Consider the following 24,319-nt stretch of genomic DNA (forward strand, 5'->3'; position numbering starts at 1 on the left):
GGGGTTGAAGGGGAAAGGTGGAGCATGAATCATGTAACCATGTTAAAAATGAATATTAATAAATGTTAAAAAAAAAAAAAGGTGCTCCAATAATACAAACCAGCAAGTTACCTGTAACTTATAAATTTAAAGAACTGTTGGGACAACTGAGAGGTTAAATGACTTGCTCAGGGCCACACAGATCTGACGGGTTAGAATCAATGCTCAATGGGACATCCATTCTTGCTTAGAAAGTATTTATTATTATTTTACTTTTTCAAAAAGTAATAGTTTGACTATTGTTAGATGTGTCAGGTATATTTTCATGAGCTTAGAGGCAAGAAGCTCTGGGTTCAAGTTCTACCTCTGACACATACTGGTTATGTGATCCAGGCAAGTCACTTAACCCATCAATGTTAAAAGCAACTATCGAAGATACTCAAGTTACATAAAGGTTGTATTAATAGAGAGGTTCTTCATCAGAGAATTTTCCATACAAAAAAAATAACAGTTCCAGTTCATATCCCTATTGAAACTAGGTCAGCCAGGCACATTTGTATATTAACTCCTGGGTACCGGTAGCACAGGCAAAATAGCCTACATAGAGCACAGATTATATTTTTGGCCCTACAACTATTATTTAACATCACTATTATCAGCTACTTTTTAAAATAAACTCATGTGTCCCAATTACCCTTCAAGAGCAAATATAAAAGATGTGCTTGGCTTTTAAGATCCTTCACAACCTGGGTCCATCCAATTTTTTAGTCTTCCTATAACCTTCACCCTTCTAATATACTCTACAACCTAGGGACATTGGCTTCCTTGCTGTTTCTTGAACAAAACACACCATTTCTTAACTTTATGTTTTTTTACTAGCTATTACTCATGCCTCAAATCCTCTCTCCTTATCTCCATTCTTTAGGCTCCCTGGCTTTCTTGGATTCCCAACTAAGATTACATCTTCTAAAAGTCACCTTTCCTGATTTCTCTTAATGCTAGTGTTTTCCCTCTGCTGATTATCTCCAATTTAACATGTAGACGTACACACACACACATCTTATTTGTACATAGTTTTTGCGTATTATCTCCTGCAGACTGTGAGCTCCTTGAGGGCAGGAATTGTCTTTTACCTTTTTACTTCCCCAGTGCTTGGCACAGTGCTGACAGAACTATGACAGACATTCCTCTACCACAACTTTTACAAGTTTCTAGATTACTTATAGACACTATTTTATTTGAAGGTTTAGAACTATACATTTCTAGCTTCTTCTGCACTGAAGGGAAAGAGAACAAAGAAGAATATATATATCTTGCTCCAGAAAGTGAATCCCTAGTATGGCATTATCAATTACTTATTTGAAGTTATCATTCACCAAAGTCTTAAGTGACTTCATCAAATCTATTTGATAATCTGAGTTCTTAAGTTCAAACATCAATATAACAAACCTTCAAATTATTTTCCAAACTTCTTATAAAATACTGCTATTCCAGTGGTACTAAATTGCAAACCGATTTAAATAAAAAATTTCTAAAACATCTAACCCTTTCCCAAAAATATCTTGGAAATAATCTTTGATTATTGTTCCATTCAAGTCAATCAATACTCACATCTTGATTATATTCCAAAAAGACATGAAAATTTAAATCTTTTCTCAAAATAGGGTGTGCTGCAACACGACACAAGAAGACTTCATGCATTGCAACCGTCTTCTTGAATATTGCCAAATACTCACTGGAAATAATGAATAGAATTAAAGGTTAAATCAATCAACTGCAACAAACTTTCTCTTCACTCAAATTATTCCTCAAATTTGCTAATAAAAGAAGAGACAAAATTATTACAAAGTTGTTAGTTGAACTTTTTACTAAAAATGGAGAACCCTGCCTTTGAAGTTTATTAAACATATGTAAATTTTGATATTAAATGGTTCTTTAGACCTTTTTACTATAAAAGCTGATATTTAATAATTTTCCAACCATATCAACATTACAGATAATTATTATAAATGTTGAGTTTCTGGTATCACAAAAAATATACAACAATATACATATATACATCATTAATGAAAATTCAAGTTCTTGGACAATTACTATCTTTCAACAAATGGCACAAAAATCTCTACATCTTAACTAAAGGCAAGCAGATTTTGCAACAGAACTATTTGTTTTCATCAATTCCCAGAATCATTTTAAAGCATTTTTTAACCAAAATTGTCAACAAATCATACTGGCCACACACACAAAAAAAATATGGATTTGAAGAAAAAAAGTTCTTCTTTTTTTTTTTTTTAAAGACCTAATTGATACTCTTGCTTCAACTACGTGCAAGAAGGATCATAAGTTTTACATACCAGGAAACCAGCAGGATCAATGTTGGGAGAAGTTTGATCTCTGTGAGGGTAGTCATTCAGTGAAGACAAAAAAGAAGGATGCAGAGGATGGAGGTGGCAGTAGAAGAAACCCAAGGTTTCTGTGTTATCCAACCCCTAACCAGACCACAAAAGAATCATGATCAGGGCCGCTGGAAAATCACAGATTCTTCAATATAAATGTGCTCTGCTAATTTCCAGTTTTTCAATCTTACAGTCTGTAAGTATATATCTCCATCTGCTAACAGACTACTTCTTATACACAGAACTCACAAGTTTCTAAAGAACTACACCTAAACACAAAAAAGAATCTAGTTTTCTAAAACTAGATTTTGGAATGCTGAAGAAGTGCCTAGTAGCAATGTTTATATATACTTTGAAAAGGAAACCCAATGAAATTAGATAAGAACACATATGAAGGGTAGAAATGACCAAAAAAAATTGAAAGGGACAGAATGACATTTTTCTGTGTGACTCTCACAATACAGAGAACCAGCACAGAGTAAAGCCTAAATTAAAATAAAATTATATAATCCTCAGAAAAAAGGGAAAGCCTCTATACTTTGAACAAAGTATGAATATAAAATGTTAATTGCCTTAACATTTTTTTGCTAATAAATATATGGTATGTTTAGAATTACTTCATAAAAATGAAAGGGAAAGGGCTATTATATTATATCATGGTTATTTTGCTCAAAATTTGCACTAATACTTATTTGCTTTTACATACAGTAGCAGTTCAAAACTGAGACAGGGGAAAAAAAAAAGACTTGCATATTTTGGTCATTAGGAAATTTGGAAGGAGTACCCCAGTTCATAATTATATGAAGAAACAGAAGTTTCATGTTGGATAGAGAATTAAATTAATAACAGTTGAAGTTTCATGAATTAAACACAGTTTGCATTCAGGTACTTTAATAATTACTTTTGTAAGCCTATAAATAAAGTATTTTGGCAGAATGGATTTTTAAATGAATCATTTAAATAATTTTAACTATGGGGATAATAACTGCTATAATTTTCCTGCTGGCTCTGATCATGATAGTTAAATTCTAGTCATGTAATAATTGTTAATGTGCAAACCTGAGTCTTCCAGAATGGGTTACTGTACTGAAATGATCATAAGGATGATAGAGCAAAGAACACTCAAAAAGACATCATAATGAAAACCTATTTACCAAAAATTACTGGAAAAAACGTTGTACATACGCTTCTAGTTCTTGTTTCATCTTTGTGAATTCTTCTTTAGTCATTGACCCTTCTCCTTCACCAAGTTTCTGTAGTTTTTCTCTTGAAGCATCGAAATCAGGTCTTGGTGGTGCTGGTGGGATCTGGAATGGTGTCATTCAGGAATGGGTAGCTACTCAGTTTTAAGTTGTTTCATTTCATATAGCTAGTCAAATAAAGATTTAGGCTTAGATTCAGTTTTGGAATCAATCTAGCAGTTTGGATCCATTGAAAAATCTGAAGGAGTGTTGAAATGAACACTAGATCCTCAAGATTCCCTAAGAACATCCTAGAAATCTATCTGATCCAGAATAGATAACAGATTAACATGTTATTAAATTTCAATTTTTAGACTTTTGGTGTAAGCTTTTAAAAAATTATCCCTTTACCTAAATTAGGGATTCCCATGAACCTTTTCAAGGGGAAAAAAATGAAAATTTTCATATTCTGCAATTAGAACTCTCTGTAGCCACTACTAATTAGTTCAATATTTCCTGTACCGTCAGCCTACAGCCATATACCAAACAGTAACCTAGAACTGGAGCTATCTCAAAAATACTAGAGCTTAGCTAAAATAAAATTATTTGCTTTACTTTTGTTCTAATAAATTCATGTTATGTAGGGATACAAGAGAACCATAGAGATTATCTATAGATCACATAACCACTTTCAAATTATTCTAATCTGTCAGTATTCTACCATCAATAAAACAGTAGGACCTGAAAGATACTAATTAGTTAAGGAAAGAAGAATTAAGAAAGAATAAAAAGATTTTAAGAGGTATTGACTAAAAAATGAGGATCTACTCATGACATTTTAAAGGATACAAAAGGCAAGTTTTCTGCATTTTTTGGCAGTAGAAGGCTACACAATCAGAAATTTGTGTGTTTTAACTACACATATATTTTATAATTACTCAATGCAACATCATTTATAGATGACCATATGAGTGAGGGAGAAACTAGATTGAATCTTGCCTCTGTCACAATAACAACTATATGACCTGGAATAAATCAATTAAATCTCTCACTATCTATAAAAGGGAGAGAGGAAACTCCCCTTATAAAAAAGAAAAATCACATAATTAGAGTAGGGGGAAAAACCTTTTACTAACAGGTAGTAGTCAATTATTTTATATAAGATTTATAGCTATACAGATATTGGGCAATAGCCAACTATATACATAAATATATGCATATTATACATACACATATACTAGCCTATTGGTTCTTTTATATCAGCTATTAGTTTTTTTGTTTTGTTTTGGGGGATGGGGGTGTGTGTGTGTGCTAAAAATCACCAGTGAATTACATTCTATAGTCAAGCAGGTCAAAGTTGTCCTAGAGATGGATTTTGGATGCCTAAGATGTATTAAGAGGAGAAAGCAAGAACTGAGCAAGAAGGGATGAGAATGTGTTACAGATTAACTGAAAAAAAAAAAAAAAAAGACAGGGATAGGTGACTCAAAATGGGAAGAGAAGACTATTTCTCAAGGATACAGAAAATTTAATAAGAGGTAAACATAAAAGAATGTATTAGAGAAGGATCTAAGGATAAGTAGGAAAAAAGAATGAGTTTAAAGAGAAAGAAATGGCTTTAGATGGTTGAAGATTAAATAATGGAATAAAAAGATGGGGGAAATGGTTTCTATGATGAATAATGAAGTCAGAGGATGTGAATTAAAAATCCTGGCTCCATTTACTACTCTTGTGACCTTAAACAAGTCACTTAACCTCTCAGTTTTGTCATCTCTAAAATTAAGGGGTTGGGAGAGAGTTTTATATTCTATGAGCCTAAAGATTAATCCTGAGGAGGAACAGTTAAGTAGTAGAGTGGATAGTGCACCAGGCCTAAAGTCAGGAGGACATGGGTTTAAATCTAGCCTAAGACAACTCCTAGCTCTATAAGCCTGGGCAAGTCACTTAACCCCAACTACCTAACCCTTGTTGCTCTCCTATCTTGGAACTCATTCTAAAACAGAAGGTAAAATTGAAAAAAAAAATTAATCCTGAGGCTGAGGTAGGGATAATGCTTTCTGAAAAAGCTAGCTTTCCTTTAGAGAAGGGCCTGCTTAATTTTGGTCCTTTTATCAGAGGACCAAGCACAAGGCTTGGCATACAAAGGCATTTAATAAATGCTTGCTGACTGTTTTAAAAAAACAGAGAAAATTAAAAAAAAAAGGATGGAAAAGAATTCAAATCCAAATAATGACCATTTCTGCAAAGCTTTAAAGAGAAGAACTGCTCCTAATCATCTCATTAATTCTATCATAAAGAAAACCCCACCACAGTTAAACATTATGGAACTCTTTAAAAATGATAACCTTAAGTTGGTTGGAACTAAAATACATATCTTAGATATATATCATAAAAAGTTTTTACTTAGGAGCATGAGACAGGAAAAAGGGCAGCGTATGACCCTAGGCAAGTCATTTAATATTTGTCTCAGTTTCCATATTTGTAAAATGGGAGGCATCATTATTTTCTTTTTGGAGTTGTGAGGAATACTGAAATCTTAAGGTGATAATTAAATGTTAGCTATTATTAATAGTATTATTCTTTTTAAGAAAGGTAAATGGTTAGAAAACTGACTTATGATCAGATCCCTATTAAAACTGAATAATCTTTCATAAAAAGAATATAGCACAGAAATGAATAATTATTCTAGAGCTAAGCCAGATTTAATTAAATCAATTTGCTTGCAACATTTCACACGCAAATGTACCATAATATCAGAAACCAACAAGAAAAACTAAAAGCAGAAATAAAACATTTTCAGGTCACTGTAAGAGTAATATGAATGACGTGACATGGCTGCCAAAAAAGCTACACTGCACTACTAAAGCATAGTGTTAAGGATAAGTGAAGATAATACTTTTAATGTGCCTTGTATTGGTCTTAAGAGTAGTATATTTATATTCTAAGTCTCACATTTAATTGGACCATTATAAATTGGCACATGAAGGAACCAGGCAGAATTAGCTGGAAAAGATAATAATGGAATAATAATGGAAGAAAGAGTCCACTCTGTATAGCACCTAACAATATAATTAGGATTTGAATGTGGAAATGAAGAGAAGTTTTAAACAATTCATAATATGTAATGGCTTGCTTTCCGAAATAAATTATGAATTCCCCATCAAAGGAAGCATTAAGAGGATAGATGATAATCTGTCAGAAATATAGCAGGTGACTTCTTGGCTCACATAAGAGGTTAGGCTAGATGATCTCTCTAAGATACATTCCAATGTGAAAAGACTATGATTTTACAAAATGAAATATCTTATCAAATATATTACTGAGCTCTACAGGAATAAAATGCCGGTATTAAAGGCAACCATAACAGATATATTTCTTTTCATTGCAAGATCACATAAGCCAAGTGATGCAGTGGATAGAGTGTTAGTCTTGGAGACAGGAAGATCTGAGTTCAAACAGAGCCTCATATACTTAGCTTATGAACTGGAACAAGTCACTTAACCTGTGTGCATCTTTTTTCCTCATTTGTAAAATGGGGTTATTAATAGCATCTACTTTCTAGGCTTTTTATAGGAATAATATGATAGCTATTATCCAGATATTAATTCCTTAAAATAATATATAAAAAATAAAGATAAGTTAGAACTCAAGATAATTAAAAATTGGTACTGTTACTTTCTAATTAAACTAATTTCAGTTCTTCCAAAATAAGCAATGTGAAACTAAACTCAGAAAACTACTTTTAGTACAAAACAGCTTTTTTTAAGAATTAAGACTTTAAAAATTGGTTGTTGAAATGAATAGTATTTTACTGACTATTAAGTATAATTTAAAGAGGCTGTGTGGCATAGTGAACAGAGATGGTCTTAAGAGGCAAGACCTGGGTTCAAGTCCTATCTCTGCCACATAATGTTTATGTTACCAAGGCAACTCTTAAATCTGTAAGTTGCACAGCAGTAGATCTACATTGGTAAATGGAGTTCAAAATCATAGGTCTAGTTGAAAAAAAAATGGCACTTTAAAATAATTATCTAAAAGATGAAAAAGTAGAGATATCTCCTTCCAACCTAAATCAAAGGACAACTCCAAGCATGAAAGGTTGTATTAGAAAGTGGGACTGAAAGTACAAAATAAATATTTAGTTCATTACAAGGATATATTAATTATATAAACCAAGGCTTAAAAAAAAAAAAAAAGCAACCAAAGTACTTACAATGTAACCTGCATAATCTTCATTTTCAACAAAGGAATCATGAAGCCATATAAACTCCTCATGTTGTCGAACAACAGAAAATTCATTTTGTTTAAAATTTGGTAATGAACTCTGCAAAGATAGAGATCCTTTTGAGTGAAAAAAAAAGCTCAAGATTTTTATAGACATGATTACATCTTAATTTCAAATGAAGATTATTCTTCTAAGAAAAGAGTATTTAAGACAATATTATTCTATTAGGAAAAATACAAAACAGAAAAAAGATAGAAATTATTACAATATTTAGGAAAATAAGTTGACATGATCTTATTTTCTCAGATTACTATAATGGTTTAAAAATCAACTTCAATAAATACTGAACTCAACCACTGAAAGGAAAAATATGTTCAAAATTAGAAGCGCTTAGGAAGTAAAGTATCTGACATGAGGGAATTGAAAGACAATAGTAGTTTAATTATAAAATTAAAAAATGAAAGTGATCAGAATATCACAAGATTTAATAGACCGCTGAAATAAAAAGTAATCATGTCAAACATGACAACAACAACACATCAAACAGATGGCCTAGAGCACTCCAGAGTGAATCTGAACAATATTAAATTGTAAATGAGAAATATTTCACAAGATAATTAAAATACTATAAAATATAAACATTCTTAATATACAGTTTTCTAAGCCAATTTGGCTCCTCAGGGAACTTTATATATGGTACTTTTGAGTTTGACATCACTGATTTAGAGTATTAAGTTTTTAATACCTCTAGCATCTATACATAAAATTCTTAAAGCAATGCAGTTTATTTCAGCTAATATTTATTTTGTTAAAAGAATATACTAATTATAAATGGAAATATATTTCTTTTCTGGTTAATTTATTATCTTTGTTTCAAAGCCATAGTCCAGCCAAATGCATTATTGTCTAGTAGTAGAAATTAAAAAAAAAACCAATTCAAAAGAGGCAAAAAATAAATTTACCTTTGTATGAACAGTGAATTTCACTTTATCCCTCTCACTAAGAGCATCAGAAATATCCACTTGCAGGGCAGCATCACTTTGAAGATCTACATTTATTGCTCTAAGCTAGACAAAGAAAATCAATAACACCTTAATAAGAATATTAAATTTGTGCTTTTAAATAGTACTTCATATTCCTTTCTTCCCCCCAACCCCAATTAACAAGTGAACATCAAAACTTTAGGAGAAGGAAAGGGAAAGATAGACATAAGAAAAGGAGAAGAGTAGGGAAATGGGGAGAGAATACTTGGAATATGCCTTAAGTAAATAGGCCTTCCAAATCATCTTCCCTTCTGTGCAACTAAATTTTTCATTTTCAGAAGACTAATTCACATCAAAGCAAACAATGATTCTCTAAAGCTCTGTATAATGGGATTACTTTTATTCTACTTATCCATTTCTATTATTTCTATTATCCATTCTACAATATCCATTATCCAGTATATTAAGTTTACTAAATCACTAGGAATCTCACCTTAGAAGTGTTTAAAGGCTGCCTTAACTAGGATAGCCAAATCAGTGACTGTGTCTAATTGAAGCTGCCCACACAAACTCAAAATAACAAGAAATGTGCCAAACCAAGTAAACTATAACAAAAAGGGTGAAAAAATTATCACAAGGTAATCATCATGGAAAAAATATCAAATAGACATATAATACTATTGGCTCTCCTTTTCAATGAACTAGTATATTAATCAAACTAGAAGCAAGTATAACAAACCCCACACACACCAAAGTCTTCCACTCAATATCTCAATGAAAGCAGAAATTCAAATGGAATATTCCAAGTCTCAGGAAATCAAATTCCATGAATTAAGCACCCAGAGAAAAAACATAGCAGACACTGATGAAAAAGGCAATTGTTTAACACAATGAAAGAATAATACTGGGAAAGAATACCAAGACAAAAATCTATAATAACAAAAGGTCCTGACAGTCAAATGAACTCAAATACAACAATGTATCAACAAAGAAGGATCAAACAGATGATCGAGTCATTATATTTGTTGGCAGAAATGGAGATTGTGAGAAAAGTTCAAAATCAGGTCATTGCTACCAGAATTTACAGACATATACTTAAGAGTCTGAATTTATTGATAACTCAAATTATGCTAAAAAACAGTAAAAACTGCAACATTGCAAAACTTTATCACTAATTAAGGCCTGGCCTAGTAGCCATAATCACAAATTAGAAGCTCATTGTCTTTCATAAACAAATCTCAGTGAATTACAAATAAAAGCCTCAAAATGTGGTTGAGAATTGAAAAAATAAAATGCATTGGAACCAGAGCATCCTCACACACAAAACTGTGCTCTTCATCACTTAACTCAACATTTGATCCAAAAAAATTTAAGAATAACATTTTAAAAGAGATACTGACAGGTGAGAAATGCATCACTTCCAACCTAAAACCAAAAGGTTTCACAACATAAGGACCTAGTAGTATGAAATATTATCACCCCTGTCATCCTGTCTACTACTACAGAAGTTGTCCTGAAAAAGTATTCAGGTTGATGGTTTTTTAATCCCAACACTTTTAGGAAATTATACAAAGCAGTCATTTCATTAAAAGAGTACAAAGAGCAATAAAAAGCAGGACGCTAACCTGTTCCAGCCAATTCCTATATGAACTTCATAAAATTAAGAACATAATTATAATAAACATTATTTATGCAGTTCTTTAAAGTTTTCAAAGTACTTTATATAAATTATGTCACAGGACCTACCAACCTTTTAAGATAACCATTTAACTAATGAGGAAATTGCTGATAAGTTAAGTGACTTGTCCATTGCCGCAAAAAGAATAACTCTGTTGTAACTACAAAAGAATCTAAGAAAATAGAACAGCCACAAGCAACCCCAAAAGGGGTATAAAGTCTAATAGAATAACTAAAGAACTAAGGAGTAGTATTAAGATTAATTTTTTTTAATTTTGATCTTTTGATTTTACATCACCTTCATTTCCAAACACATCTCTACCCTAACCCCTGATCTTTATCCCCAAACTAGAGGACTGAATTAAGAGCTCTTAATGAAAACCAGGGATTATTGAAACTGCCTGGTTATCTCAATTCATAAGTACCTTCTGCCCACCCCTCTGTATAGATCCTCTGATTAAAGGAAAGGACATGGGCTCCAGAGCATCTATTTAAGAGAGGGCAGTTCAGTATAAATTTTCTCCATTTCCTACTGACTACATTGCTTTTGGATTTCTCAGGAACCTTCCTTCCCCTTCTACTCTTTCCTGCTTTTCAGCCTCCTAGATTGTTATCTTTCTCTATTAGACTGCTTTTACACTCATTGAGGACAGGAACTATCTGTTTCAAATTATATTTGTATCCCAAGCAAATTATCAGTGCCTGAATTATACAGTAGGCATTTAATAAACATTTGCTGACTATTGCCTTTATTAAAGCAAATCTTCAAAACTAAAGCAAAAGAATGACCACAAAGGGAGAAGAAGAGGAAAGGAAAAAGTTCAAAATTCAAAGAAATACTGGGGCAAAGTTTTTTTGTTGTTTTTTTTTTAAAAAAAGATAGCAAAAGGCAAATGACTTTGAAAAATGGAGCTACAATTAACAATCACTGGGAAAAATGAAAAGCATTCTTATAAAAATTAGATCAACATCTTCTACGACATCTCATAATAAACTCAAAATGTACAATTGCCTTAATATGCCATTAGAAAAATAGGGGGACAATATATTTTAAATAGTTAAGTTGTCAAATGAGAAATAATCCTTGTTTTCTTAAATCCAGATTTTGAATCCAAGATTAATAGACCATCAACAGATAGATTAAATGCCATTCCTCAATAACTTACAAGGTGTTTTTTTTAAAAACTCATTTTTAAAAATGTCATCAATTTTTTTTAAAAAGTCATCAATTTTGAAAACTATTAACATCCCATGAAAGAATGCTTCAAATCATTTAATAATAAAAAATCAAAATAACCCCGAAGTCTTATTTCATACTCGACAAACATGACAGAAGATAGGGGATATTAATCAGTTTGGGGGATTTCATTTTTTGTCTCTTTCCTTTAAAGTCTTTGGGATGGCTCTCTGGAAAGCAAAGGTATACTATGAGGCAATGGAAAAAAACACAAGATTTTTAAAAAATCAATAGTCTCCATAAACACATGATTAAATAAAAATGTGAATAATTGGTAAATTTATTGGTAAAGACAAGATGGTGGTGGCAGTTCAGCTGAATTCTCCCCATATTACCCCACAAACAACTGTAAATTAATGCTTCAAACTGAATTCCGGAATGGCAAAGCCAAAAAAAAGGTCAGCCCAAGATAACTTAGGTTGGTAAGAGAGATCTGTGACAAAAGGGTATTGGTCAGCTGGAGAGACACCTGGGAAAAAGCCTTTAAGGCAATTGCAACAGTGACAGCAACAGCTCTGAGTGCTTTGGGATCAGAAAGAAATTACAGATTGATCTTTCCAGATAGTGGGTTTAGGACCCTGTTTCATTGTCCATAAGTTGTTCTGAGAGACACTTACAGGGTAAAAAGGAGTACTAACATTTGTGACTTCAAAGAAACAGGGGTACTGGTCACAGTTCCAAGGAAGAAAAAAGGGCTACCTCTTGGAATCAAGGCAGAAGAATGGTAAGGGCTAAGCAATAGGGGTTAAGTGACTTGCCTAGGGTCACACAGCCGGGAAGTGTCTGAAGCCAGATTTGAACCCAGGACCTCCTGTCTCTAGGCCTGGCTCTCAATCCACTGAGCTACCCAGCTGCCCCCTTATTGTCTCTTACAAGGAAATGAGGCTCTAATCTCAGCTCCAAGGCAGAAAGGAATGCTAGCAATTTCAGCTGCAAGAGTGCAGGGGCCAAAGTCAAGTGCAGGGCCAAAACGAGTACTTTCAAATTGTAGCCATAAGGGAGTAGGGACCCTGATCACAGTTCAAAGGCAGCAAAGAGTGCTTATGGTCACTCACTCACAAGGGAGCAGGGGCCTTGATCTCAGGTCCAAAGAAGAAAGTGCTAACACTTGCCATTAGAGATGATCCTTTCCTGGATTAAAATCAGAGAGAGGAGAAACTACACTTCTCCTAAAATTGTAACACCTAGGAAACACCAAAAATTTATAGACCTCCAGAACTAGCACTAAAAACAACAAGAAAAATCTAAAACTTGGGAGAGTGTGCCCTCCACCTGGAGAACATTGTACTACTTCATCATAAAGTTAAGTCAAGAAATTGGGTGGAAATACCACTGGCTGGGTTTGTACCCCAAAGAGATAATAGGGAAAAATACTTGTACAAAAATATTTATTGCCGTGCTCTTTGTAGTGGCAAAAAATTGGAAAATGAGGGGGTGTCTATTGACTGGGGAATGGCTGATTAAATTGTGGTATCTGATGGTAATGGAATAACATTGTGCTGAAAGGAATAATGAACTAGAGGAATTTCATGTGAACTGGAAAGACATCCAGGAATTGATGCAGAGCGAAAGGAGAGGAACCAGGAGAACATTGTACACAGAGACTTATATACTGTGGCACAATCGAACGTAATACTTTTCTACTAGCAGCAATGCAATGACCCAGGACAATCCAGAGGAACTTATAAGAAAGAATGCTATCCACATCCAGAGAAACATCTGTGGGAACAAAAACTCAGAAGAAAAACATATAATCAATTAGGTAGTTCAATAGGGACATGATTTGGGTTTTGATGTTAAAAGATCACTCTACTACACTACAAATATGAATAACCTGGAAAACGGTTCTGAATAATGATACACGTATATCCCAGTGGAATTGCTTGTCAGCTCGGGGGTGGGGAGGAGAAAGGGGTAAAGGGAGAATCATGAATCATGTAACCATGGAAAAATATTCTAAATTTTAAAAATAAAATAAATCACATGTCAAAAAAAGAAAAGAAATTGGCTGGAAAAGTGAGCAAACAATAACAAAAAGAAACCTACCATAAAAATATACTATGGTTATAGGAAAGACCAAGACACAAAAACTCAGCAATGTCAAAACAGTTACAAACAAAGCCTCAAAGAAAAAATGTGAATTGGAAACAAGCTCAATAAAATGTCTGAGAAGAGCTCAAAAAGGATTTTAAAAAGTAAATAAGAGAGGCAAGGAGAAAAGTGTGAAAATAAATGAGAGTAATGTAAAAAAATTTTAAAAGAATCAACAGTTTGGTGAAAGAGACGCAAAAAAAGAAAATGGCATCTTAAAAAAATTGTCAAATGGTAGAAGAAAACAAAAGTTCACTGAAAAAAATAACTCCTTAAAAAGCAGAATAGGTCATTTGGGGGGAAAAAATAACTGAAGAAAATAATTCCTTAAAAATTGGAATTAGGTAACTAGAAGCTAATGACTTCATGAGACATCAAGAAACAAAATGGTCAAAAGAATTTTAAAAAATTTTAAGAAAAAGTAAAATAGTTCACTGGAAAAGCAATTAACCTGAAAACAGCTCTAGATGAGACATTTTAAAGAATTATAAGACTAATAATGGGGCATCAGAATCAGTGGATATAGTCAGCCCTGGAGATGGGAGTCCTGGGTTCAAATATGATCTCAGAGACTTTCTAGTTGTGTGACCATGGACAAGTCACTTAACGCCCATTGCCTAGCCCTTACCACTCTTCTGCCTTAGTACTGAATGTAAGATAGAAACTAAAGATTTTTTTTTTTAATTACCTGAAAACCATGATCAAAAAAAGCCGAGACATCATCTTTTTAAAAATTAACAAGGAAAATTGCCCTGATACTTTAGAATTAGAGAGTAAAATAGAAATGGAAAGAATCTACCCATCTCTCCTGAAAGAGTTCCCAAAATGAAAACTCCAAAGAATATTATAACCAAATTTCAGAGTTCCTGGTTGAGGAGAACATACTGCAAGCAATCAGAAATACTCAAATATCACAAAGCCATAGTAAATATCACAAAAGACCGTAAAGCATTAAATAATTAAATAAATTCATTTTAGAATATATTAAAGCATTGGAGGTATTGGAATATGTTGAAGGCAAAGGCACTAGGATTATAATCAAGAAAACTAACTAAACAAAACTACATATAATGCTTCTGTGGAAAAAATGGATATATAATGAAACAGGACTTTGGAGCATTTCTGATAAAAAGACCAGATCTGAATAGAAAATGTAACTTCCAGATACAAGACTCAAGAAAAGCACAAAGGTATATGCATAAATGAGAAATTACAAGGAATTCAATAAGGTTGAATTGTTTACATTCCTATAAGAGAAGTGATACATACAACTGTGCAAAATTAATACTGAATTGTTAAATGCTTTCCCTTTTTGGTCTCCCAAAACAGTTTGATTTTAAAACTCTCTTCCAAGCTATGAAACTGGGTTGAGTCCTCCCTTCTTGTCTAAATATTTCATCTAGAATCCTAGAGAAACAAGTAAAAAAGTAGTTGAAATAAATATCAACTTTAGCAAAGTTGTAAGATATAAAATTGTCCCATATAAGCCATCAGGATTTCTATATCAACTAAACCAAGCAGGAAGAGATAAAAGAGAAATTTCACTTAAATACAATGTAAAAATACTTGGGAATATACCTGCCAAGACAAATCCAGGAAATATATGAACACAATTACAAAACCCTTTTTATACATATGAAAACAGATCTAAACAAATGGAAAAATATTAACTGCTCATGGAAAGGCTGAGTCAAAATAATAAAAATGATCATTTCTCTAAGTTAATTTGCTTACTTAGTGCTATATCTGTCAAACAATAAAATATAAACCAAAATACAAATAATTATATTATAGAGCCATAAAAAATAATAACAAAACAGCTGAAAAAACAAAAGTACAAAAATATCATGCTAATCAATGAAAAAAAATGTTGAAGGAAAGTAACCTAGTAGTACCAAATCTCAAACTGTATTACAAAAAGGTAATCATCAAAACAGTTTGGTACTGACTAAGAAAAAGAGTTGTGGATCAGTGGAATACAATAGGTCCACAACAGTAAGTGAACAATGTAATTGAGAGTTTGATAAACCTAAAGATCCAAGCTTTTGGGACAAGAACTCACTATTTGACCAAGATCTCCTACCACATACCAAGATAACGTCAAAATGGGTCTATGACTAGGTATAAGGGGTGATATCATAAGCAAATTAGGAGAGAATAAAAATTTTACCTGTCAGATCTAGGGATAAGGAAAGAATTTAAGACCAAATAAGAGGCAAAGAACATTATGGGATGTAAAATGGAAAATTTTAATTGCATTAAAATGCCAGGCACTGAAATAGGGACTTTATAATTACTATCTCGTAGGATCCTTAAAACATCCCTGGAAGGTAGGTGGTATTATATTCTTTCTTCCTCCTTCATCATCATCATTATCATTTCTCTAAACCCAAGTGCTATATCTTTTGTACTAGAGAAATATTACAAGCCTTTCAAATAAGATTAAGGATAAAGCAATGACAATGACAATGTTTGACATAGCACCACAAATGACAGCTATAGCAATACAAGAAAATTAAAATGAGGGAATAAGTACAAGCAACAAGAAAGTAAAATGTTTAAAAGTACAGGTAGACAAATATTTTGTCTTCACTATATATAATTCCTCTAACCTCACAGTACTTTTCAAAGTTAATCACTGCTGTTCTAGTATATACTTTTGTCCCCTTCCATTCTTGACCATATAGTTAACCAATTCAACTCTATACTGTCCTTTAGTCCCTCACTCCTTCCCCCCATAATGTTTATCCTTTGCCAAAACTGCATCCTGGATTTTTCTCATTATTTAGTCTCTTTGCTCTTCACATGATCTTGAACAGAGCTGGAAGAAGTCCCACAAGTGGCTGATTGAGTATAGTACAAATTCATGTTATCTAAGTACCAAAGTAAAAGCCATAGTACCCGGGCATCCTAATTTGGAGCCTCAGCAAGAGACAATGTTAGCACAGAACTTGGGTATCAAGAGCACTTCTGAGTCATAAAGAAAATTTGCTACTAGTTCCAAAAGACAATATCCATTTGGGACTTGTCAGTAGTAGAGCAAGAGAAGTGCTAACCCTCAGTTGAATACAGTACAAAGGGAAGTAGAGAAAGGTAAGGACAGTGATCAAATCTGAAGCCCAACCCTCAGGAGACTGAGTGATAAGAAGGATGCCTACTGAGGGAAGGACCGGGTGGAAAAGAAGCAGTATTGTCTAGATTACATAGGAGGCCTATCCAAGAGGCAAGGGACCAGTGTCTAATCCAAGCACAAATTCCCAAACTTTAGACTTCAAACAGTAAGACAAACAAAGCGTTTAAAAAAGAGGCTAAACTAAAATCTACTATGCTCAGTTGAAGTAAGAAAAGGCAAGGGTAGCAATTATGATCTCAGACAAAGAAACAACAAAAATAAGACAATATAAATGTACCAAACAATATAGCATCCAAATATTTTAAGGAAAAGTTAAATGAGATACCAAACAATATAGCATCCAAATATTTTAAGGAAAAGTTAAATGAGATACAGAATTAGTAAAACAAGGGAAATCTCAATTCACTCCTCACAATCTTAGTCATAGCTAATACTCTCCCCCAATAGAAAATACAATTTTAACAAAGTTAGAGATGATAGCCCTCTAGAGAATACTGAATGGGAAAAGAAGAGGATTTCTAAAATGTACAGAGCATCTTCTCTTTAGCCATTTTTTTAGTTGTGTCGGTGAACCCTCAGGGTTTTCTTGGTAGAGATATTAAGAGTAGTTTGCTATTTCCTTCTCCAGCTCATTTTACACATGAGGAAACTGAGGCAAACAGGGTTAAATGATTTACCCAGAATCACACAGCTACTAAGTACCATAAGGGATAAAAATTAAAATTAAAGGTTGGACTAAATTTATGAGAAATGTGGTCACTGCAATAATTACATTATTACTCAAGTCAGAATGATTTTTTAAAATGTATTTATAAAATAGAGGGAAAGAGGGAAAGTAAGGAAATCAGAGAGAAGATAATTACTCTGGTCCAGTCCAAACCAGGCAGGGCTTTAGTGGCTCCAGCAATGTGTCGTCCATCTCCCCCCCACCCCCGTAAATCACACAAGGGTTTTAGCCATGAGGCCTCCTCCAAGACGAGGGTCCTCTCCAGAGGCTAGTACCTCTCAGAAAAGCCAGGAAAAGAGTCAATCTTTTTCACTCACCCACATGGTAGTTGTAAGGAAAAAATCCAAGAGCAGTCCAAGGGAGCTCCTTCAAGTTCAAATTGAAGGTGAAAGACATCCTCACAGGAAGTTCTTGCCACTTTTAAAAACCATTCCTTTCATCAGTTCTTATGCCTTCCTTCCAGTTTACATGGACCAATTACAGCTAAAGCTTTGCTTAGGTCTGCCCAGCAGCCAGTTGATTCTGATTCATCACCCAATATCGCACACGTGGGTCAAAGACCTCCCCATACTCAAAGATAAGCAGTGTGTATGTGCTTCTGGTGATTAAATTTAAAAATGGGCAGGGGAAAGTTAATACCATCTTCATAGTACCTATGGTCAGATTTAAACTCAGGAAGATGAGACTTCCACACTCAAAGTTCCCAGCACTCTATCTATTGCCTCATTTAGACACTCCAAACACGTATTACGGATAAAAATCTCACATATTTTAGTGTAGAAAAAATAAACTCAATTTTTATGGCCCACAACACAATAAAAGTTATATTCAATATGGATATGGATGAAATGAAAGAAAAAAGACTAACTGGAGACTAAATAACAACCGTAAAGAATTGCTGGGTCAAAAAAAGATCAATAATTTAATTTAAAGTGACTGAGACAATATACTAAAACTTTTCAGAAGTTGCCAAAAAAGTCCTTTAGAGAAAATTTACATAAAGAAACATTTTTTATTAATAAAAGAAACCTTTACACAAGTAGTAGGCTCTGAAAATTTGAATGAAACAATCAGAATAGAACTCAATAACACAACCATAAATATGAGGACAAAGTAAAAAAGTTGGGGGGAAAAATGTAAAATATCTCCTATCAAAAACAATTGAACTGAAAAATAAATAAAAAAGAAGTCATTTAAGAATTATCAAAATTCCTGAAAATCATGAACAAACCAAAAAACCTAAATACCACATTTCAAGAAATCATAAAAATAAACTATCGCAAACTATTACAACCTTAGGATAAAGTAAATATAAAAAGAATCTGCCAATCACCTCCTGAACAAAATATCAAATTTAATACTCACAAGAATGCCATAGCCAAAATTCTGTGGTTCCAGGTTAAAAAAAAATTAGGAGCTGAAAAGCTCTCACAGTTTGAGGAATTCACATAGAATATGTAGATTAGCAGGGAAAAACAAGAAGAGAAATTTTTGGAATATACCAGAAGAGGAAAAAGACTGATAACAAGGAATAATGTAACCTGCAAAAAGAAAAGAGTATAATTCTAAGTTGCAAAATGAGTCATTAATGGACAGTATTCTTGTCAAAATAACAAAAACTGCAGGATCTTTGAAATTAAAGTATAGGGCTGTGTGACCCTGGGCAAGTCACTTGACCCCCCATTGCCTACCCTTACCACTCTTCTGCCTTGGAGCCAATACACAGTATTGTTTTATTTAAATTTAAATAATATATAATAATAATAAATAAATAAATAGAAATTTAAAGTATAGGAAACAAGTAAAATCATGAAAGGTAAATATATTTGTGAAATGAGAAGGAAAAAAATGATGCTTAATAACATTTGACTAGAAGGACAGACAGGTGTCCCTTTAAAATTTTACCAGCTTTAAAGGTCACAAAATGATAAACAGGGTTTGGGAATAATTTAATTCTATACTGTTGTTTTTAAGGGAAAAATGAAAAGGTAGGGGAAAAAAAAGAATAAACTAAGGAAGAAATGAAAAAGGGATAGAATTTACTATTTATCATAACTAGAGCTCGATTATATAAACTAAATGGAGAAAACTCCTTCTTATCTGAACTGAGTAACATTAGCTTAATAGAAACACAAGCAATTTTGGTATAGAAATTCAATCAATTCAATAAGGAAACAGGTGAATAGAAATAAGGAAATTATTTAAGGAGGAAGGTAGACTTGGGAAAAGAACAGTCAAAAGTAAAATAAAATTTAATGTCAGATGGTGAATTATTAAAAGGAGGGCAAAAAGGAATAAATCAAAGTGTTTTTAAATAAAAAGATCATTACTTGGAACACATAATGGGGAAAAAGGAGTGGAATCATTTTATATCTGACTAGTACTTATCAAGCCATTCCTTTTCTTTTTTCATTATGATAAAATACCAACAGATAGGAAAACTATCTGGCTGAGTCTGGCAGAGACTAACCAACTTTTCTTTGTTGCAAAAGGGAAGAATGATTTTAAAAAGGAGAATATATCAAAGGATGTGGTAAAGGAAAAAGCAAACATCAACCATAAACTATATTGGTGATGAACTTACATATAAAACAAGATAGGATGGATTAGATATCAGAAACCAACACTATGTTGTTCATACACACTTGAAATATAAAGATTTCCAGTTAAAATTGGGAAGTGGATCAGAATTATTATAAATCAAGGGAATTTTTAAAAAGTAGATGTGGCAGTCATTCTCAGAGAAGGCAACAGTAAAAATAATGAGGGACACTACATTATGCTTACAAGCACTATAGATAACCAAAAAAAATCAATAATTAAACATCCACCTATTAAAGTAGTATTTAAGCACTTATTAAAAAATAATTTAAATAATCTGATCTTAGAAAAAGAAAATGACAAGCCATAAACTGCCAAAAGGGAAAAAACAACTTGGACAGAATGTAGTAGAAAGTGAATTCTATCAAGTATTTAAGGAATTATCAACTCTAATTATACATAAATTTCTTGCAAAAATAAGGAAAAATAAAATTCTACAAACTCCTTCTATGATATAAACATGGTCCTGATAACTAAGAGATGAAATAGGGAAAAAAGGACTATAGACCACTACTTCTGAAGAATATTAAAATATTAGCAAAGAGGCTATAGCAACATATTAAAAAGATGATACACTATTACCATAAGTATGAGGAACACAATAAACATAATAAATCACATTAACAAGAAAAACAAAACTCTAATATAATCATATAACTGATGCAGGAAATGCTTTTGAGAAAAAACACACTAGAAACCATGGAAATAAATGGAGCTTTTCTTAAAAAATGATAACTATCTATCTAAAACCAAGAACATTATTATTCAGTATTATACTAGAAATGCTAGGTATAACAATTAGAAAAATAAATTCAAGTAATAATTTCACCAAAGTTGGAGGACATAAAATATATTTACATAAATCATCAGCATTTCTATCTGTCACCAACAAAACCCAGCAGGGGGAGATAAAGAAATTCCACTTAAAATAACTGCAGACAGGGGCAGCTGGATAGCTCAGTGGATTGAGAGTCAGGCCTAGAGACTGGAGGTCCTAGGTTCAAATTTGACCTCAGACACTTCCCAGCTGTGTTATCCTGGGCAAGTCACTTGACCCTCATTGCCTACCCTAACCACTCTTCCACCTATGAGCCAATAAACAGAAGTTAAGGGTTAAAAAAACAAAACAAAACAATATGGCAGAAGGGAGGATCAACGGAATAAATTTGGGGTAAGTAACCTCAGCAAGACAGTTTATGATAAACCCAAAGAGTCCAGCTTTTGGGACAAAAATCCACTATTTGACAAAAACTGCTGGGAAAATTGGAAAACAGTATGGGAGAGATTGGGTTTAGATCAACATCTCACACCCTATACCAAGATAAATTCAGAATGGGTGAATGACTTAATATAAAGAAGGAAACTATAAATTAGGTGACCACAGAATAGTATACTTGTCAGATTTGGGGGAAAGGAAAGATTTTAAGACCAAGCAAGAGTTAGAAAAAATTACAAATTGTAAAATAAATAATTTTGATTATATTAAATTAAAAAAAAATTTGTACAAACAAAACCAAAATTAGAAGGGAAGCAACAAATTAGGAAAAAATTTTTATAACAAAAAACTGACAAAAGTCTAATTAATTACTCAAATTTAGAAGGAGCTAAATCAATTGTACAAAAAATCAAGCCATTCTCCAATTGATAAATGGGCAAGAGACATGAAAAGGCAATTTTCAGATAAGGATATAAAAACTATCAATAAACACATCAAAAAGTGTTTTAAATCCCTTATAATTAAAGAAATGCAAGTCAAAACAACTCTGAGGCACCACCTCACACCTAGCAGATTAGCTAGCATGACAGCAAAGGAAAGAGGGGATGTGGGAAAATTGGGACATAAATGCATTGCTGGTGGAGTTGTGAACTGATACAACCATTTTGGATGGCACTTTGGAATTGTGTCCAAAGTGCTTTAAAAGACTGTCTGTCCTCTGACCCAGCCATACCACTGCTGGGTTTATACCTCAAAGAGATCATAGGGAAAAAAAAAACTTGTACAAAAATATTTATAGCCGTGTTCTTTGTGGTGGCAAAAAATTGGAAAATGAGGGGATGTCCTTCAATTAGGGAATAGCTGAACAAATTGTGGTGTCTGTTGGTGATAGAATTACTATTGTACTCAAAGGAATAATGAACTGAAGGAATTCCATTTGAACTGGAACGACCTCTAGGAACTGATGCAGAGTCAAAGGAGCAGAATCAGGAGAACATTATACACAGAGACTGATACACCGTGGTACAATTGAATGTAATGGACTTCTGTACTAGCAGCAATGCAATGATCCAGAAGAATTCTGAGGAATTTTTAAGAAAGAACAATATCCATATTCAGAGGAAGAACTGTGAGTAGAAGCATAGGAGAAAAACAATTGCTTGAACACATGGTTCAATGGGGATATGATTGGGGATGTAGACTCTAAACAATCACCCTAGTGCAATTATCAATAATATGGATTATTGGTAGCTGGGTAGCTAAGTGGATTGAGAGTCAGGCCTAGAGACAGGAGGTCCTAGGTTCAAATCTGGCCTCAGACACTTCCCAGCTGTGTGACCCTGGGCAAGTCACTTGATCCCCATTGCCTAGCCCTTGCCACTCTTCTGCCTTGGAGCCAATACACAGGTAAGGGTTTAAAATAATAATAATAATAAAAATATGTAAATAGGTCTTGATCAATGATACATATAAAACTCAGTGGAATTGCATGTCGGCTATGGGGATTTCCCTTATCTCCTATATACCTTTCCATACCTTCATTCCTCCTCCAATCACCTTATAATCCCTTGTTCCCTTTTATCCTTCCTCACACCCACTTACTCAGCTTATTTACTTTCTTTTTTGATAACAAAGGAAAGAACATGAATTGTAACCATGGGAAAAATACCCCAAATTAATTAATTAATTGGTTGTGTGTGTTGTGTGTGTGAGTGTATATAAACATCACCATACATATATAAATAATTAAATGTTAAGTGGAATTAAGTAAACAAAGCTTTGACATTAAAAAAAAAAAAGAAATGATACTGGAAATGATTTCAAAAAAGCTAGGAAGACTTGTATGAACTGATGACACAAAAGTGAAGTGGGTAGAACCAATAGAACAATGTACAAGGAAACACAAATATTGCAAAGATAATAAACTATGAAAGATTTAGTAATTTTGACCAATACAATTATTCTTTTTGTAATCAACTACATGTAAAAATAAATTTCCACACCAGTATCCTGAAGTTATATAATCCAAATTTTCTCCCTTCCCTGTCAGAGCTGGCGAGCAATTCAATCTAAATTACACATACATATCATGCAAAACATATTTCTAAACTTTATTTTTCTAAGTGAATAATCATATAAAACCAAAACCCCAAATAAACAAGCAAAAAATCACAACACAATTATTCTTGATAATTTCAAAAAGGAGTCATGATGAAAAAATGTTATCAACCTCCAAAGAGAAAACTGATGGTCTCTGCAGATTGAAGCATATCTTTTCCTCTTTATTTTTCTTACCTTTCCCCATCCCAGAACAAGGCTAATGTAGAAATATTGCATTTTTTGCCTTCTCAAAGAATAAAGGAGGTAGAGAAAGGGAATTTGGAAATGAAAACAAAAATAAAAATTTAAAAGAGATGAAAACAAACAAATCTAGAAAGCATTAAAGACTTTCCCTTAATATGGTGCAGAAGCATATTAAAACTCTGTAAAAATGAAAATATCAAAGTAATATTTTTCTGGTCTAAAAAATAATAAAAATGGAAAAATAAGTTAAACTTCCTGGGTTTTAAGGTAGTATAGTTTGAAGTAAAAAAAGTCTCTTACAAGGAAAAGAACTAAAAATGGCAACTTAGAATACATACCTCAAATTAATGGAATACTGACTACTCTTAAGGAAAGTCTTATTTTCTTTCTTTCTATAAAAAGGGCTGGCCTCCTTCCAAAGAAAGTGCTCATTATTCTAATTAAAAAGAAGCACCCTCTTCTATTATTCAGAAGATATTCTCTCTCCTGTTCAGGAGAGATTTTAATATTGATTTCTGAGAGGAGTTCCACTGAATTCTTTTGAGGAACCATACAAGAAGCAAGGGAAA

At 32.9% G+C, this 24,319-nt stretch overlaps 1 protein-coding gene across 2 annotated transcripts in view; it reads right to left on the reverse strand.

Moving 5' to 3' along the window:
• SNX6 (sorting nexin 6) overlaps nt 1-24,319 on the reverse strand; it is a 64,385-nt gene that overhangs the window by 31,745 nt on the left and 8,321 nt on the right. The window contains exons 3-6 of one of the 2 annotated variants that reach the window (XM_044664709.1): nt 8,744-8,848; nt 7,770-7,880; nt 3,561-3,682; nt 1,591-1,714 (exon numbers count right to left, since the gene is read on the reverse strand). In XM_044664709.1, the coding sequence (XP_044520644.1) occupies nt 1,591-1,714; nt 3,561-3,682; nt 7,770-7,880; nt 8,744-8,848 (462 nt within the window). Of the gene's footprint in view, nt 1-1,590; nt 1,715-3,560; nt 3,745-7,769; nt 7,881-8,743; nt 8,849-24,319 lie in introns of those variants that run through there. The other variant, XM_044664711.1, reaches the window with a different exon arrangement.

This window comes from Gracilinanus agilis, chromosome 2 (genome assembly GCF_016433145.1).
Source record: "Gracilinanus agilis isolate LMUSP501 chromosome 2, AgileGrace, whole genome shotgun sequence".
Taxonomy (NCBI): domain Eukaryota; kingdom Metazoa; phylum Chordata; class Mammalia; order Didelphimorphia; family Didelphidae; genus Gracilinanus; species Gracilinanus agilis.